General features: G+C 38.3%; 2 protein-coding genes across 2 annotated transcripts; one reads left to right on the top strand and one right to left on the bottom strand.

Moving 5' to 3' along the window:
* Positions 1–4,780: 4,780 nt before the first annotated feature.
* LOC101306376 (laccase-12-like) lies at positions 4,781–7,033 on the bottom strand. Its single transcript, XM_004307139.1, has 5 exons — positions 6,904–7,033; positions 6,652–6,803; positions 6,176–6,549; positions 5,046–6,008; positions 4,781–4,911 (listed from the first exon to the last, which is right to left on the bottom strand). The coding sequence occupies exons 1-5, from the start codon at positions 7,006–7,008 to the stop codon at positions 4,781–4,783; spliced, it is 1,725 nt and encodes a 574-aa protein (XP_004307187.1). The 5' UTR covers positions 7,009–7,033.
* A 5,347-nt stretch (positions 7,034–12,380) lies between these two features.
* Positions 12,381–16,788, top strand: LOC101306084 (calmodulin-binding transcription activator 3-like). The gene is made up of 12 exons (XM_004307138.1): positions 12,381–12,606; positions 12,991–13,110; positions 13,528–13,619; positions 13,790–13,872; positions 13,958–14,015; positions 14,145–14,349; positions 14,462–14,659; positions 14,791–14,937; positions 15,071–15,270; positions 15,494–15,931; positions 16,107–16,292; positions 16,426–16,788. Exons 1-11 carry the CDS (start codon positions 12,573–12,575, stop codon positions 16,251–16,253), a joined length of 1,722 nt encoding a protein of 573 aa, XP_004307186.1. The 5' UTR covers positions 12,381–12,572; the 3' UTR covers positions 16,254–16,292; positions 16,426–16,788.
* Positions 16,789–18,824: the final 2,036 nt, after the last annotated feature.

Below are 18,824 nucleotides of genomic sequence, written 5' to 3'. Positions count from 1 at the left end.
TTTTAATAATTAAGAAACATTATTATTGACTTTTATTGTTATATATATATATATGATTTTTCTCAGCTGCAGACGTCCGCACCAAAACCATTGGTGCGGACGTCCACAGCTGAGAAGGGCTGTATATGTGTGTGTGTGTGTGTGTGTATATATATGTATAACAACTCTAGGAGTACTCCAATAGCGGAGGAGTACGTGTGTTGGGTCGTGGAGCTAGCGGCAACTATACCGGCTCAGTTTGTTTCATGCTTTTCTATTTAAATTTATCGGTTCTTTTATTCTCAAATTGAATGAAGTTTGAACTTCAATTCAGAAGTCTTTGCGTCTTCAAGTTTGTTTGTTGAAATCAGAGTCTGAGATGCTTTGTGAGTACGTTGTGACTTGTTCTGGCAAACTTGCAGCCTATAGTAGCTAGCTCCGATGGTCACGCTGAATTGTTGATGGAGAGTTTTTTGAGGTCCAAAGAGTATTTGAGTCTTAGTAGAACGGTGATCATAGAAGCCGCTACTGGAGAGAAGAAATTGTAGGACCTTGACGTAAATAATTTTCTATTCCATGCAATTTGTTGCTTGTCCATGAGCAAAAGCTCAACCCAAGTACTAAAGGAGCAAGCTGCTTTATCGGTTGCAACCAATGGTGAACTCTAAAAGGTCGAGGTACATGGAGAGAAAGGGTAGGCAGAAGTTAACAAGACGGCAGTGGAAGCAGGTCCAGATATGACTACTACTCAAATTTCTAAGGTTGAATGTTTTGGTTGTCATGGTCATTTTTTTTTCTGAATGTTATGCAAAACTTCACATAAACAAAAGAGTGAGGAGCAGAGCAGGAGTCCAATCTTGCAGAGAAAAAGTAAGAGAAAATATTTATGTGCAGATTTACATCCCAATAACAACACGATAGTCTCCTGCTCCTTTTTCGTGTAGACTAACATCTCTATGCAAGAAGATATTTTTCTTGGAATTCCACCCCAAAACTCATTTGTTAAAACACATCACAATAGGATTCCCTCCCTAGGTAATGTGGGATGCGGTGCAGAAAGTAGCCTGCCACGTTGTGATTGTTCGACTAATCGAAGTGTTAATCGAACAAACGGTTCAGATGGATCTCAGGCTACATTTTTATGATTGGATTTGAGAAGAAAGAAATCTGCCACCAAATAGCAGTATTAGACTTGCAATTCCAAGTGTAATTCCAAGTTAACCACACTACAGTACACACGCTTCCTATAACAAATATCAAGCATCTGATAGTTATTAAATGTACAGAAAATAAAAGGCAATTCAGTTTCATTTTCAAATCAGTGTAGAGTGATTAATGATAGGAGCGTAAAATGCGATAATTTTATAGTTTAACCTTTGCATTTAACTTAGCTATTTTCCTTTAAAAAGATCGTTTTAACTTTGTTATCTTCTTAGGTACTTCGTGGAGCAAGATAATGCAAATATGTGCTCAAGTGATGCAAGAAAGGCTTCCAATACGAAGTAGAGATGTCAAGGATGGAGTTTGATCACTCACATGGTCAAAAATATCAAGGAAAGGCGATGGAGCCACTTCACCAAAACAGAAACTGCAAACACAAAAAGCTGAAAAATGGTTTCTGCTTATTTTCTCCGGTTTTCAAGGCTTATTTTCATGCGGTTCTGAGAACTGTTTCACCAAGATGACTGCCCAGATTTGTAGAGGAGCATTTGTAGATCAATTTGGACTCAAGAATCATCCAAATCGATGATGTCATCTGGGAGTTACGAAGCTCCAAAGTTGGATAGAAAATCAGTAGTTGCGGGAAAGCTGTGCAGCAGTCAAGTTCGAGGCAGTGTTTGGGCTGGATTCTAAGAAGCTTTCTTGGGGGTTTTTTTTGCACGATTTTGAAGAGTGACATCATTAATATAATTTGCCCAAAAGTCAAGTCCAAATTATATGTGGAAGACATTCAAAAGATGGCCCAAACATTGATTCTAGTCAAAGAAGGAATCATAGTCTGAAAAGGAAGCTTTGAAGACTTGGAGACTACTTAAGGCATAACCCTAATACCAGAACGACTCTAAGCCGTCAGACTGCAAGAGAGCCTTCACGTTGCTGCATCGCACAAGAATCCATCAAGGGGAAGTCGCCAAGATCATCGTCAACTCCTTCCATTCACAGTTTTCTTCTTCCCTTTGTAATCTTTAACTTTCGAATATGATTTATTTTCTCTGTGTGATTTCTACAATGATGTGTGGCTAGTTTATCTTAGTTAGGGGTGGAGGTTTGAAGCCCCGAATTATGCAATAAACCTTGTTTCACAACCTTGATTTCGTAATTACTTAGTTGGATTGTCTGTTTGGTTTTGATTTATAGAGAACTCTTGCTTGTTTATGTTCATGGATGCATACATAGAACATTATGAACTTGTAAGTGGGGCTAGAATTAGGTTGTTTAATCTCCTAAACGGTTAATATGGCTTAATTGAAAGTAGTAAAACCTATAGGACAATAGGTGAAACCAAATAGAGAGACTTGCATGCTAGGTAGGCGTTCCACACTAGTTTTGCATACTTGTTCAATCACTTCCATTGATCTTAATGCTTAGAATAATTTATTGATATGATAGCGTCTATACCTTGATTGGTTATTCTAAAGGCTTAGTAATGGTGCGTTCATCTTGCATAAGTAGTTAAGGGAAGTAATAAGAATTTACGTAGTACGTTCACGGTTTATTCTTGATTGAACCTTTTCATAACTTGGTAATTGGAATCTTGGTTGTGTGGACTTTGTTTTGAAACATATTCGGTGGTGAATTTCCTAAATCCCTAACCTCTTCTCTATCATATTTCTCAAACTACAAATCAAAACTGTTTTCTTATTCTTCTGTCTTTTGAATTTCGTGATTTATTTAGTTTAGTAAACAAACTCCTAATCCTCTAAAATTTTGTGTGCGTGCTCTTCTGTGTGTCTAGTTTAGTTTTATAAATTTTCATAATTTTCTAAGTAGTGTAGGTTAGGTAGTTAATTATATTTTAGTCTGCTGTTCGTCAGGAACAGTAGACACTTTTGTGACATTGTTTTTATGTGTGAAATTAAATACCCTCAATTTCTGGCAATGAACGATCCTTGCTTCTTTATACTACAATCAAAAATCTTTTGCAAGGTTAAATTGTGAGGCTATTTTAGCCGTACCAATTAATAAGTGCTTGGTGATTAATAAATATTTGATTTGATGATATCGCACCCACATTTTTGAGATAATTATTCTTATTAGTTAATTCTTTTGTATTACTAAAGCAAATCTATTCCACATACTTTGAGGTAAAATGACCAAATAATATCCACACCATCTAAGTCTCATAGTAGATTTTGTTTTGGTATTCAACAAAATTCTCAATCAGACTACAGCTCAAGGAAACAACGCATAAATACCTATAAATCCTAAGATGAGAGTGAAGTGATGTTGCTTCAATGCATCCAAGTGAGACCATTAAGTTGGCTACCCAACGTTGTCAGGTCTACGGTACGGCATGTATCTGTGGTCCTTTGAAGCATTCTTCTTTCGCCTTTGCTCCATGAAGTTATCAAGTTTGCCAGATCCCTGATCACATGAAAAGGTTAGGATTATACTAGTTTCCAAAACCAAAAGGACCAAATCAGAACCCTCCCAAAGGAATATTTTGGACATATTAGGTACCTTGAGATTTTTATACTTTTCAATAAGTCTCTTCTTTCAGATATCAGCAGCTATCAAGAAAATATGAATCATTAGTAAGTACGTGATCATATCTGCTTTCTTACATAAGGTGAAAGAATATATTATACAACCCTTCACATTAATGCAACTTAATCAGTGGTGTTCACATGGTCACCTAGTGACTAAGAAAATCATGGTCAATTACCATTGGATGTAAATCCAAGAGTGTGAAGTATTATTTTAAAGTTAAGTTATTTTGTTTTTTACCCTTAAATTTACATCCAACGGTAATTGACCATGATTTTAGTGATCATGTGAACACTATTATGCAACTTGATAGTTATAAGGAAACACTACTAGAAAACTAGAAACAACTAATCGATAGCACCACTTACCCAGCTAACATGTGATGAATCTTTGGCATCACTACCGGTGCATTATCATGCATTGCACTGCGAAAATATTGGGAGTAGAACTGTGTTCTTGTATACCATCTCTTGAGAGAGAGAGAGAGAGCCGTAGCAATATTTAAGTCTTGCTTCATAGTCTCCACTCTTGATTCTGACATACAAATTTAGAAATAGCCAGTCTGGTGCTCCACTTAGGCTTCAAATGATTAGGTTGGAGTTATTTTATTAACAGTGTAGCTCCTCATATGATGATTCTAAAGTTGATATCTCTGAAACATTTTGTTTTTCATGCATCTGCGGTATTGACCAAAAGCACGAGAGAGAAGGAGAGCAAGAGAGAAAGGGAGAGAGAGACAGAGAGAGACAGAGAACAATACATTTCTTGATAAAGAAGGGTTGTTTCCCTTGCTTTGCTTTTTCTCTCTCTTTTTTCTTGTGCTCACCTAGAATTTCAGCTTCAATACGCTTAGACGAATCAGATTTTAGCTATTTATCCTGAAAAGACATGAGTGAAGAAAATTGAATACTTATCATCCAAAATTTCTAAGATGCAAAGTAATGTATTACAGATCTGCAACCATCTTCTTAAAAGAGCTACAGAGATATCAAAAATGACATTGAACAAAAAGCACTAACTACGCCCTGAATTCAGGGATACAAAACAATGAAATCCTGAATCGCGCGCTTTTGATGATCGATGATCATATATACTAACACCGAGGCAAATCTGCAGGAGGAGGCTCTATTGTTTGCAGCTGCCCAACTCCATTGTCCACCAAGAAAACCATGCCCAAACCCCAGTTGATATGAACATCCAAGTGACAGTGCATCAACCAAGCACCTATATATATAAACGTCAAATTGGCAGGCAGGAGTATTAAGTCATTGTAATATGTATTCATTAACAAATGTATGTAATACCGAACCAAAATATGTAAATAAGTATGTAACCCTGATTGGTAGGAAGTATGTTACCTGGATTGTCAGCTACAAATCTGATGACTGCCCAACCATTTGCAGGCACCGACACAGTGTTCCTCAGAGGTGGATCAACAAGGTTAAACTTCTTAGTATCAGTCTTGGCATTGAAGTTTCCAAAACCCTGAGCAAGAATGTAGAAATCGTATCCGTGGAGATGAACTGGATGGTTCTCGGGTGTGACAATACTTGTGTCTTGTAACACCACCTGCACTTTAGACCCATACCTCAACTTGTATCCCTTTGTTCCAAAACTGGGCTGCCAAAGGGAGCGGCTGATATTCCCAGTGTAATCGAATTTCTTTGGCGGGTTGGCTGGAAAATCACTAGTATAAACTCCAGGAATGTTTTGCTGGTAAGCTTGAAGAATTGACATGTTGTTTGGCAGTACAAATGAGACATTGTTCATGCTAGCAGAGAAGCGTGTGCCATTGGGGCCTTGGCATCTTCTAGATCGAAAGTGCTTAGGGCATTTGTTGAGTCCAAGTCCTATTGTGAAGAAGAGGTTCTCGTCGATTTCTGTAGGGACCTCAACTTTTCTAGGGCTTCTGAAGCTCCTAGTGAAGACATCTGCAGTGTTTGTGTCATTGAAAGCTGGCAGCTGTGGCATTATGGGTTTACTCTTTTTGCAGCTAGTAGTGTTATTGCAACGGACGGACTTGTATTCAAGAATGGCTGTGGTGGTGGTGTTGTCAAATGGAGCGTTTTGTGCACTGAAATAAGCATGCGCTGCCATGTAGTATAGAGATGGCTGCTGGTCTCCAGAGATTAAAACATCGGTGGTCTGGCCAGGTCCAAGCATGAGAACTTTGGTGGTGAAAGGCTTGGTGTAGGAAGCATCAGCACCAACCACAGTCAGTTTATGGTTGGCGACGGAAAAGAAAAGAGGTTGGTTGAGGGCGGCATTTACCACTCTCAAAAGGTTGGTCTCACCGGAGTCTATGGGAACTACGACAGTTCCTGCATGCGTAAAATGATCACACCACAGATAATTAGATATAAAATTCGCAAAAGCTGATACAAACCTTATTGTGTTATAAGTTTGATTACTCAATTAGGTTAAGATAGCTAACAATATAAGTATTTCAGAATATATTGAATGGGGGAGTAAGAAGTAAGAACCAAACCTTTCTTGGAGCAATTGTAAAGATCACCAGGTTGGCCATTGATGGTGTATGCGTCGGAAATATTGGGAGCTGCTCCGGTGCGAGTTGCCTGCCTGACCACGTCAATAGGGTTAGCGTCCCACCACTCACCGAGAAGAAGGGTTTCTTGACGATTTGGTTTAGGGAATGGATATGAGTCTCCTTGTTTGGGATGAATAATAAGAGCTCCATACACGGTGGCTCTAAGCCATGAGCTGTGTGCGTGCCACCACAGAGTGCCTTCTTGGCCCTGCACTGTAAACCGGTAGGTGTAGCTCCCTCCTGGTCTAATAGGACATTGAGTAACAAACTCGGGACCATCCGCCCATCCAGTTCTCATTTGCCGAATGCCATGCCTGAAATGTATGCATGTATATATACGTACGTAAATAACACTGATATATATGTAATGAAAGTTATATATGCAACTATCTTATGTTGTGTAGTAGAATTGTTACCAGTGAATGGTGACGTTGTATCGAGCTTTGTTTGTGACTTTGACGACAAGAGTGTCGCCATTGTTTACTTCCAAGGTTGGTCCAGGGAACTGTCCATTCACTGTGATGCTGTTGTGGGTTTTGCACAGCCTTTTCGCTGGTGTTGCTTGGATCTATAGTAGTTCCATTGATGAGCATGCAGATAATTAAGTTAATATCTGTATCTAATGTATATGAAGAAAAACAAAATGCTACGTAAGAGATTGAACTTACAACAAATTCATGGTGGTGAGCTTTGGGTTCGGCCAAGGTCGACATTGCTGAAGAAGCAAAGAGGAGGCAAAGGCCTAGGAGGAGAATGCTACTAGGTGCCTCCATTGTATCTCTATGCTTTGCTTGAGCTAGCTTTAGTTTGGATATTGAGATGTAACTGGATTAGTGAGTGACAAGGTGATAGATATGGGATGCTTTATATATATATATATATATATATATATATATATATATATATATATATATATATATATAGCTAGGAAACAATTAATAGGTTTGTTGTTTGAGGTTGGCATGCAGATTACGTTTTGATTGATGAACTTAGTTCAACCTATAGGAGTTGTTGCACGGTTGTACCCACTGGCCTATATAACCAATTAACATGAATTATTTATATGATAATGAAGGCTTGCTTTAATTACAAGTCTTCCCTCTGGTTTAATTAGCGGAATTCATTAAGATCGATCTCCTCGAATATGACCGTTATTTGTACACACAATTAACAACATTGGTCAGACACATTATTCATGTTTGTAAATTATAATTCTTGATACCTTTATTGATCAATGAACATCGAAAATAAGTGAAGGATCAATGAGAATCTCACTCTTAAAAATTGTATACCAATTCGATTAACTACCTCCATCGTAGTGAAGTATTAATTTCCTAATTAAGTCCTAACTTATAATCTCACTTCTTGTGCTAGTGAAAACAAAGGAAGTTACGTATATATTGAAGGTCTTTTTTCTTTTAGAAATGTAAATAATGTGTCATTGATATTCATCTCTAGAGCTTCTGATATTTGGTCATCTAGAGGAACTTTTACTCCACTTAAATAAAATTTGTTTTGCCAAAGAACTAAAAACAAAACAATCATCAACTTAACATCCTGATTTAAGCAATAAACATTAACTTGGCGTTGATATATAGTCCACAACATAAAATGGTCACGATCGAAATGATAAACTAGTCGGTTAGATAAGTAGAGTTGGATGGTAATTGGGTGCAGAGTACTTATCCAAGTTCATTGTATATATGGACCAACCTTGACCAAAAAAAAATTAGTTGCTCTTCTGAAAGGAAATTCAGATGGATGATGAGTAGATTAGGTCATCTGGCATCTAAAACGAAAGATTTGATTAGCTCGACCAACCCATAATATCTAACAGAAATTCTATAATAACAGAACGACTATGATGTGTGGAGGGGTGCATCATATGGCATGGGTTTTTAGGCTCCAAGCTTGTCATGAGAGATGCAATGCATTAGAGTCATGTTTATGAATAAGTTATTTGGATTTGTCCGCTTTTTTGGACGTTGTCTTTTGGTTTTTTTTTGTTGATTGTCCACCTTTTTGGACACCGTTTTTGTTTTTTTTTTTGTAATCCCTTAGATTGATTATTTGACTATTCGTATAGTCAATCGAGTAGTGGATGTAAATGAGAATCACTTGTGACCTTCTACCTTAATCTTGTAAGATCATATTAATGAATGGACTATTCCGCCCACAGAAGTAACATCAATTTCCCTAAAAAAAACATAATGATAATATAACTCGAGGAAGTCCTTGTAGTAAAATATGAATCACTTAGCCAGTCACATATACCAAATATATGGGAACAAGCAACGAGATCCCTAAAACGAGATCGGGAAGTCAAAGTAAGTTAGTTAGCGACTAAATATAATCAATAATGTATGGCGAATGGTTATAATTCTAACAAGAGACAAAATACATTAATGCATTAATGCATCACTTATTTAGTTATTTTAACATTATATGCATGTACTCTGGGAATTAAGATCATATCTTCACTGCCACACTACCTCATGGCCTTCTGTTATCTCCTTTATGTGTGTAAATGATGAGAGGATTCGTTTTATGAAGGCAAATGCTTGTTAAGCTAGGGCAAGATATATAACTAGCTAGGGCACAAGCTATATATATTAATTTAGCCATGCATATATGCTGGTGATCTTAATTTGCCTAGCTTACACTACAACAAACATAGTCATTTTCAAGGGTGAGATTTGTATCTAATGTATGAACACAATGATCTATGTAAGAGAAAGAACTTACAGCAAAAATTCATGGTGGTGAGCTTTGGGATCGGCCAAGGTCGACATTGCTGATGAAGCAAAGAGGAGGCAAAGGCTGAGGAGGAAAATACTACTGATCGAGCTCCGTTGTATCTCTATGCCATTGCTTGAGATAGTTTAGTTTGGATATTGAGTTGGGACTGGATTAGTGAGTGACAGAGTGATAGCTAGGGGATGCTTTATATATAGGAAACAAATCAAACATGCAATATTAGAGTTTGACATCAGATAGAGCTGAACCGTATAGTATTTTAGCGGCTGGAACACCCGTTAGCACCACTATTGTCCCTTCGATCACCACGTACATTGATGCCTTGGATCCCATTTTCCCCAACCAGGCCCGGCTAGCTAGAGTCAGCCAAGTCTGATCCCTCGTCCAGGCATATATACCGTATCGACCCGCCTCGGATCCTACAACATACAGAGCTTCTGCTACGACCGGAAGCGTATATAGATGGACAGTAGTGTCGATTTCATGAGGCTTCTTGGACGATAAGAATAAATTCCCAACATAAAATACGTCGAAGAGTTACAAAATAGGAAATATGTAACAATTATATTAAGGAAAGAGGTATGATGTGCGCAGGCTTCTCTCTTTGTAGCAGCTAGACATCAACCCTCTGGTTTTAGTTTATGCAGATTTTATTTTGTCCAATTATATGATACTAACATGCAGGCTAATTTGCATGTTAGTATGATGGTATTAGACTATTATTTGGTGTAAGCTTGCATGCACCGAATGACTGCAAAAAATTCGCTTTGTTGGGTATAACTGCTTTTTGTAGCTTTAATTGTAATGTACATGAATGCGTCGTGGTGCATCTCGTGTAAAATTAGCACTTTAAAATCATTTACAGATCAAGTTAAGAATAAGTCCGTTACATCCATCTAAGACATTTAAAGACAATCACAGTTCATTATTTCATCATCACTTGGAAAATCATTTCTTGAATTATAACTGTTACATTTCTTGAACTATAATTGTTACTATATTACGTATGAAATTCAGAAAGAAAAGAAAACTGCAGCATCGTGCGGGATTCCAGACTAGTACATTTGAAAACTGGAAAAGAAATTAATGGTACAAAGAGCAGACTAAAACATGATAGAAACATATATAGTATCAAGTCTTCAAATGTCAAACAGGAAGCTTGCTCCCCATTAGCTTTTAGGACGTACATCTAGCTAGCTAGCTCCTTAATTTGCAGTTGGAGCACCTTATACAGGCAATCCTGCTGGCTGGCTAACGGCATCGGGCAGTGGTGTAGGACGAGGCTCGTTAGGCTCCTCCATTGTTCTTTGTCTTGCATCTTGTATTGGTACCACGACTTCCGGCACCGGTGGGGGTTGCACGTCGACATTACTCTCCGCCGCTGATGAGCCACAAATCAGCACTCTAACTTTTCGGAAGACATGAACGAGAGCCCTCCAATATGACTTCTTGGTTACAACATCCCTGATAAGATAAATCATCCAGAAGAAGAGAGCTAACCACCCATAAGCTGGAACGAGTATCTTCAATAGTAAAATTGAGGCAAGACTTCCGGACAGGAGTGTAATGTTTGTCATGAATTTGGCCATGTTGGAGTTACGGGTAGGTCGGGAGAATAGCTTAACAGTCAACAGCCCAAAGTAAACAATGAAGACGACAATGAATGTCAGCATAGTAACATGTTCTGTTACAAACAGAGAAGCACTCTCAGCTGCGTGTTTCACTTGGAGGAGCAAGCCTAGGATGCCTATCAGGGGCATGAAGATATACTCGTGTAGTTCCCTTCTGTTGCATACAAAAGATATATGTTAGATTTGGGCTTAGATGTTTTCTGCCCATTTATGTGTATGATGAGCTTATGTGTATTAAATGTATTGGACCGGCCCATGTTTGGGTGTGGGTTAGCAATGCTGGGCTTGGTGCCTTCTAATTAATCCATTGTTTAGTTCCGTCTATCATTAAAATAAAAAAAAATAAAAAAAACAAGAAAAAGAATGGAAATTATTGTATGCACGACGTGTATTTACATGACACAATCTTAACCGTTCATAATAATTCATATATTTAACTATCATATTTCTATATTATTTTTTCTAATCCTGATCATCCATGTATGTATGTGAAAATATACGCCGTGTACTGAAGATGCTCTCGAAAAAGAATAAGAAAGAAGAAAGAACAGTTCCTGAACACAAGACTAAGACAAATTCATACTAAAAATACATCGGAGCTGGTACATCATAGTGATTTATTTGATTGTGCTCTTCCAATGAGGTTGGCTTTGGAAATGGGGGAAACGTGTGAACTTGCTTTGTTCCAAATCGTAGGTTAAAATTTGTGTTCGTGCGTGTTTGATCATTGGCGAAAAGATCAATATATGATTAACGAGAATGAAGCTACTTACATTGGTTGACGTTCTTCATCAATCCCAACGGTAGGCATGTTGTGTATTCTCTTCGCTTTTTCTGTCTTTGCTTTGCTCTCTCCTCCTTTCTCGATGACAAGCTTTTCCTCTCGTTTCAGTCTCTGTTTGGATCATCAAATGAGTGCATTTGTAATCTCATTTATAGAGGAGGCCAGGATCTGCTAATGATATCACGACAGGGTTAGTGTGGAGTGTGGAGTGTGGAGGGTGGGGTGTAGAGTGAGTGTGGTTAATTGTATACTCTCATTCATATACGGTGGTTTATAGGGTGGACTAGTACATACGTCTTGATATATATCATATATGTAGATAAATTTTTGAAGGCGTCAAAACAGTCTTACGGTCACATACTCTAGTATGACTGTATGAGAATAAAAGTTAGGCAGATCCGGTGTAATTTGATCTTATTTTATTGCTCGTTGGTCCTTAGAGTTCCATTGCCAAATTCACATGATTTCTTTTTCTTTTTTTGGTGAATACACATTTAAGTGACGTTTGGTAACGTTTTCATACTTGTAATTTCATTTTTGAAAATGTAAATGTGATGAAAATGTGTTCGTGAGACATTACTGAAAAAATCAATTTGACATTTTCACTTTTTTATTTTCCTAGTTTAAAAAATACTTTTCGCAATATAATTTACCAAATTACAGTTGGGGTAAGAATTTTCGAAACTATCACCTTCTCATATATTTACAGAGTGGCAACAGTTGACGTTAATTTACAAAAATCTTGGTCATCAACATAACCTATTTTTGTCGAACAAGATGGAGGACCATTGTCAACCAACTTCATTCTCAATTTGCAGACGTCTTCTGGAATCTCAATGGATAGAAAATGGAAATTGAGCAAAAAGAATAGAAAAATATAAATTGCTGGCCAATAGAACAGCTTTATTGGACGCGCACCATTTTTGTGTCGACGTCCTCTACGTGTACACAAACACCACACACCAAACACTTCACACTAATTCTCAAAAAAAAACAATCACACTAAACACTAAACCCTAAACACCACAGAGGGCGCGTGTGGTGGTATAACTATCAGATCTACTACCATGCACAAGTTTCCATTTTCCATACATTTCCTCGATTCAGACACTACTTGTAATTTTGGTTGACGAGTTTAAGCCTGGATCTTGGCCGGACAGCTGCCATGGGGGAGAGCTCCGGTGGTGTTCAAATCCAGGGTACGTACGTAAGATAGTTAATTTTGTCAAAGATATCGACTTTGTCTTTAACTTTCACTTGCAGCACTCCTCCCTTAATTAAGACCTTCTGATCGGCCGGCCGTCGGCGAACTAAGCACTAATCGATGGCAGAAAGTTCAGAAAGTATGGAGGCGCGTGTCTGTAACGTATTCCTGGGTGGCTGCCGGCCACAGATCGATTTTAAGGGGAAGAGCTGGAGGTTGATGAGCAGGGAGAGCCGTGGCCTTCTTTTTTGACTCGGTTTTATAATTTTTTTTATTTCAAAGTAACTTGGAAACTTTACGTTATTTTTTTTTTGTTCACATAATTTGTTTGGCATTGTTCAACTTAACCACACAACTGATGAAAATGTTTCGATTGCAGGTACTCCGCAAATAATCAAACAAGAAGTACCGGGACCGCTGTCTACGCTTGAAATCTGGGAACATATTGGCAACCATCGAAGCTATGACACTACAAGGCCACCGCCAAATAAACCTCCGAGTATAACATTTTTTCTTCTTCTTTTGATTCAGACATTAACCTTTTGTTCATGAATTAAAAGTTCTCAATTTTTAAATTTTCTATTGAATTTTGTTTTAGACTTTATTTCTAGTAAACTACATTAACAAGTAGCTAGACTGATCACAATGACAACTACAGCCAATAATATTAGTGGTTTAGTAAAGCATATTCTTCTCACTTTGTGGTGGTGTTGACAAATTGAATCTTCTTTTACTTTTTCTCAACTCTTTTCTTTTTATTTTCAGATTTAACAACAATAATCCACCGACCTAAAGTACCTAGTTAAAATATAATTTTTGGCAAAAGGAGAAAAAAATCATAACGTTTTGTTTTACTTTAGGTTCTTTATTATCAATCTGCAATCCAACTAATAATATTACATTAATCATCTTATAGATGGATCAATTATTGTTTACGACAAGAGCGTGGTGGATTTCTTTAGACAAGATGGCTATGAATGGAAGACGGAAAAACATAACCCACGAAAGGTAAATTACATTACTTGATGCCTGCTCCATAGAATCTAAATTGCAATCTATAGAATACCATTTTCTTTCAATATCATAAAAAGGTTACTGTTTAGCGTCACATTTGAGCTTGAAAATTCACTGATTAGTATTCTATGCGTATAACTAACATTATTGTTCATCAAGAGCAGCACAAAGATATTGAAATACAGGGTTACTATGCCTGTGGAATACCAAATGAAAATTTTCAACGACGACTTTATTGGACGAAGGAGTAAGTTTATTTATTATATTTTTACTGTTGCTTTTACTTTTATTTTTACGTACACAAGCTCTTATATATTTATTCCCCTGCGCAGTGGGAAGGGTCCGAACTCGAACATAGTTGTGGTCCATTACCTGGAACTGGAAGAACAGGTATGCGTTATTCTATGTTGTTAGTTTCATTCACATGTTTCGCCATTAGCTCTTTAGATTCAGACTTCTATATGTGAGTTGGGTTTTGTTTAATTTCATACCCATCATTATCTCTGTTGTTCGTTTCAGCCATCTCAGCGAAGGAGAAGCACAACCACGAAAGCAACAATCAAGTATGGGAAGGGACATGGTCATGATAAGAAGAGGAAGAAAGTAACCGAGTATGAAACTGGATCCAGTTCATGGACGAATAGCAATCACCTAGCTAATTATGGAATTGCAAGTCGGGCTCATCATCATCGGCTGGTTGATCATCACACACCTTTACCACCAGGTAAAAGTAAAACCTTTTCTCTTGTTATGTGTGGCCTTAACTTGGATCTGTTGGTTAACTTACATACCTACGTATGTACGGATGCTTTTGATGACCATTTGTCACTTGTCAGCCACTTACGAGGAAGATGCAATCTGGGATGAACTTGATCGCCAACAAAGAGATGAATTAGGAACTGAACCCGATCCTGGTATCCCACAAAGTAATGATATTGGACCTAGCTGTTCTGGAACGCTCAATCACCAAGCTAATACCGGAAGTGGAATCACATCAGTACAAGACGATCAGCAGTTTGATCAAGCAAGTTTTGGTAATATATACTTGTCCTCTCGTATCCTTCAACTTCTCCTCTTCTAGTCACTACTGTTAGTTGCGATACCTAGATATATATATATATATATATATATATACACACACTTCTGATGACACACAAATTAGCAGATGATTCTGGAACAACAGGAGTGGACTACCAGCAGCAAAACTTGTATAATGAAGACACTGGACCCAGATCTTGGATCAATCACCAAGCTAATACTGAAAGTTCCATTTTATCAGCTGATCATGAACAGTTATCAGACTCGCATTTTGGTAAAACTTCGAATCTTCTATTGTATTCTTTAAATCTGTGTGGTCTTAGCCTCTTAGGCTCTCACTACTATTAGTTGATCGAGTTACCTAGATATGCTTTTGATAACATACAAATTCACTGGCAAACGTACAGGTGATAATCATGAAGAACAGGATTCCATGATACAGTATGCTGATTTGAGCTCTTTGCTAGGAGATACGGGTGCGCCTATTGATGCCCCGACTGAAATCATTTTACCCCCTATGCCGGAGTCTCCTGCTGGCTCAAACGTTGTCATCTGTAGCATTGATGATTTCGCACCAGATTGGGGATACGCATACACCAGTACCAAGGTGATCCTCTTCCAATGTGACCCTGTTTTTCGCAGACCTACATATATATATGATCGATTCTGTTACATGTATGCATGTGAACATTGTATTATATATAGGGTTTCCTTATATATATATATGGTAATATGGAGAACTAATTGAACAACCGTACCGCTAGCTGATTAAGTTTTTTATTTTTTTATTTTTATTTTTTTATAATTAAATTTTTGGTAATATTCCTTAGGTTCTGATCACTGGAAGCTTCATCAATAGCGATCAGCAGCATGGAGAAAGTTGTCAATGGTATTGTGTATTTGGGGAAGATGAAGTTCGTGCCGAATATCGGTCTATGTCAAATCTTCGTTGTTATACACCCCTAAAGAAGGCTGGGAGGGTTGAATTCTATGTCAAAACTTCCCATGGGTCAGTGCGTAGTGATGTTATGTTATTTGAGTTCCGAGACCGCCAAAACCAAGAGATAGATTACAGTGGTAGTTACGGTAACATTGAAGTGTCTCAGACGGGTTTCTCTAAGCCACTGCCTACAAGCATTACTCCTCTGACAATTGACCCTTCACATGAACAAAGAATGTCTGAGGTTGATCAAGTTCCTGATCTACTTGAATTGCTGTGCGAAGCGCCACCTGATGATAAGGATTGTCATCATATAGACGCAATGCAGGTAATTGTCAGAGTTTTTATCCTTTTTATATATATGCCAGTTTCTTCTTATATTGTTCTAGTACCAACAAGTCAGTTACCATAGAAATTAAGAATTATAAGGTAGATCCATATATATGATACTGTTTCATGCTCTAACTTGTTTTTGAATTAAACTTTCACGTTTTGATATACAGGCCCCTAAAAAATACGGAAGCAATAAATCTCGAAGGTGGTACAAGCGCAGTGTGTACAAGGGAGTCAGTGATTTTCTTTCAAAATTGAGAATAAAAGTAGGATTGTTGCCTTCGATTCTGAAAGCAGGTTGTGAAGGTCTTTCCTAGTTGTGAGGCGGTTTCACATAACGTTCTCCGATTGTCAGGGTATTGATAATTCTTTTAATTTCCTCGCTCTTTGCCTTTTAATCTATTTGATTGAATTCCTTTACGATCGACGTCTTACTCTAATTGGATTGTTACTGATTGAACTTTCTGATTTCATGAACGATCCATGCAGGTTTGGCTCAGACTATAAATGAGCTAGCTGTTCCAACTTGTGGGAGCTGAGAGTGAGCATACCTCCTGGGCGCTCAACAAGCTAGACTTGTTTGGGAAAAGACAATTTCATTTGCTGGCTGCTTGCTGAGTCTTTTGATCTTTGCTTTCGTTTTCATTGGCTTCAAGGATTTGTTTTAATAAACTCTCTGGATTTAGAAGTTTTGATTTGGAAGATACTTTGAGGTTTGTAATTCCAGGATAATTGAGCCATGTGGTTTTCAATCTTTGAAATGCTGCTTGTGCGCGTTTTTCACTTTCTGAAATTGTTGGACTGCCATAAATCATATATATTCATTGATATACAAGTATTACAGCTACATTTCCAAGTCTGTTCAGGTCTTATTATGAGCGGTCGACTGTGCTCTAGCTGTGCTCGCTCTCGTGAGGCCGACTGCTAGGGTTTTGCCTTAAGAATTTAATGCCGGCCTTCTTGTTTTATTCAGAGTTTACAAGGCTAATAAATGACTCGTGTTGCTGCAGTACTCAAGCCTTCCTTAATAGAGAGTGACAAATGCATTAGTCTCGTTAAAAACTTGACTGACGTATACGAGCAACTCCATTACTCTCTTCGACCAAACCCTAAACCCTAACTCACCAACATCCACAATGAGATCATACGACCCAAAATGACCATATAACAGTGGAGTCATCCCTCTCCATTCCTATCATTCTCCAAGATCACTACGAAATCCCCCAACAACCAAAACCACGTCGTCTCTTAAACTAATAAGCCGCTGCAGCAGCATGAAATATCCACTCCATTCCTATCATTTCGTTCTAAGCGAAATTCATACTCTATATTTCTCTTTTTAGTATCTTAATTAAATTAGGGCTAGTGTTTAATCAGCTCTCTCGGTTGTCTTTTTCAAAGAAATTCAACGTACTAAAAGGGTAAAGAAGTGTGAATTTTCTTAATTTCACACAAACATTGTTTGAAGCATCATGCATAGATTGTTGTTGTACTAATTAATGACAGATTGACAGCTATTTGCTTCTTCAAATTCAGTTTCTTACAATGTCGATTATTGCTTGATCATGAGTAATTAATAGTCTCTCTGATCTTCTTCCAATGATACTTGAAATTTATAGGATCAAATTTTGGTATTACAGTAGTTGAGCGAGTGACACCAAGCGGTTGCAACATGCCACCGTATGTAGTAATATGTTGCCCTAGCCAATTGGCTAGCTGAGTTTATATTTGGTTACCATTTGTGTACGAACCAGGGCAACTGTTTACACTAATTTTCAAGTCGAAATAATAGAACTCTGATCTTCATTATCGCTGCCTTTATGGCAAACATGCGTGACTAAAACTACAGTACGCTTAACCGTATTCTTGAAACAGCTACAAGTATCAAAAAGAACATTGAACAAATTAAAAGCACGAACTACAACCTGAATTCAGGGATACGAAACAATGAAATCCTGAATCCCAATTTCAATTGAGGATGATCAATGATCTTACTAACACCGAGGCAAATCTCCAGGAGGAGGCTCTATTGTTTGCAGCTCCCCAACTCCAGTGTCCACCAAGAAAACCATGCCCAAACCCCAGTTGATATGAACATCCAAGTGACAGTGCATCAACCAAGCATCTATATATATTAGTGTCAAAGTGGCATGCATGCATGAGTATTAAGTCAACGAATTAATTAACATTGTATGTAAATCAAGGTTCTAAAAGGCGTCGCCTTGCCTCACCTAGGCGCCGCCCAGGTTGTAGGAGGAGCTCAGTTGCTCGGATTTTCCCCTAGGAGCTCAGTTGTTCAGGTTAGGCAGCCAGCCTCCCAGGGACCGCCTAGGCAGTCAAGGATCCGCCGAGGCGTTGCAGGCGCGTCCGAGGCGGTCGTGGACTAGGCGAAAGTCACCCTCACTGTAGACTTCCTTGTTCTCAGCCACCGATGCTGTCTTGATTCGTTCCATCCGATCTTGAGTTCCCATAACACTTATGAGACCGGCGCCAAGTTTCTATGGAAATCGTCGTGCTTCCTTGGAAATCGCCGCCATGGAAATCGCCGCCATGCTTCTTTAGAAACCACCGTCCATCCTCCATTTCTGTCATTGAAGCTTTCTGGAGAGAGATGGAGATTCGAACGAACCAGCATCGATCTACCAGACCTCCGCCAGATTTGAACCAGACCTTGTCGGAGCGGCGACCAACCACTGATCGACGAAGGATTCTGAGTTTTCCAACCAGATATCGTTGGCGGACGAGAGAGAGAGAGAGAGAGAGAGAGAGAGAGAGAGAGAGAGAGAGAGAGAGAGAGAGAGAGAGAGAGAGAGAGAGAGAGTAGAGAGAGTAGTAGTAGTAGTAGTAGTAGTAGTAGTAGTAGTAGTAGTAGTAGTAGTAGTAGTAGT

This window comes from Fragaria vesca, linkage group LG7, assembly GCF_000184155.1.
Source record: "Fragaria vesca subsp. vesca linkage group LG7, FraVesHawaii_1.0, whole genome shotgun sequence".
Taxonomy (NCBI): Eukaryota; Viridiplantae; Streptophyta; class Magnoliopsida; order Rosales; family Rosaceae; genus Fragaria; species Fragaria vesca.
Note: the sequence above shows the minus strand (reverse complement) of the source record. Positions and strands in the feature narration are given on the sequence as shown.

Excerpts from the sequence above, each read along its gene's own strand:
- LOC101306084 (XM_004307138.1), top strand. The coding sequence starts at position 12,573 with ATGGGGGAGAGCTCCGGTGGTGTTCAAATCCAGG. Across the intron at positions 13,111-13,527 it reads ACCGCCAAATAAACCTCCGA|ATGGATCAATTATTGTTTAC; the intron begins GTATAACATTTT and ends ATCATCTTATAG. Across the intron at positions 14,016-14,144 it reads ACCTGGAACTGGAAGAACAG|CCATCTCAGCGAAGGAGAAG; the intron begins GTATGCGTTATT and ends TGTTCGTTTCAG.
- LOC101306376 (XM_004307139.1), bottom strand. The coding sequence starts at position 7,008 with ATGGAGGCACCTAGTAGCATTCTCCTCCTAGGCCTTTGCCTCCTCTTT. Across the intron at positions 6,804-6,903 it reads CTCACCACCATGAATTTGTT|ATCCAAGCAACACCAGCGAA; the intron begins GTAAGTTCAATC and ends GAACTACTATAG. Across the intron at positions 6,009-6,175 it reads TTACAATTGCTCCAAGAAAG|GAACTGTCGTAGTTCCCATA; the intron begins GTTTGGTTCTTA and ends TTACGCATGCAG.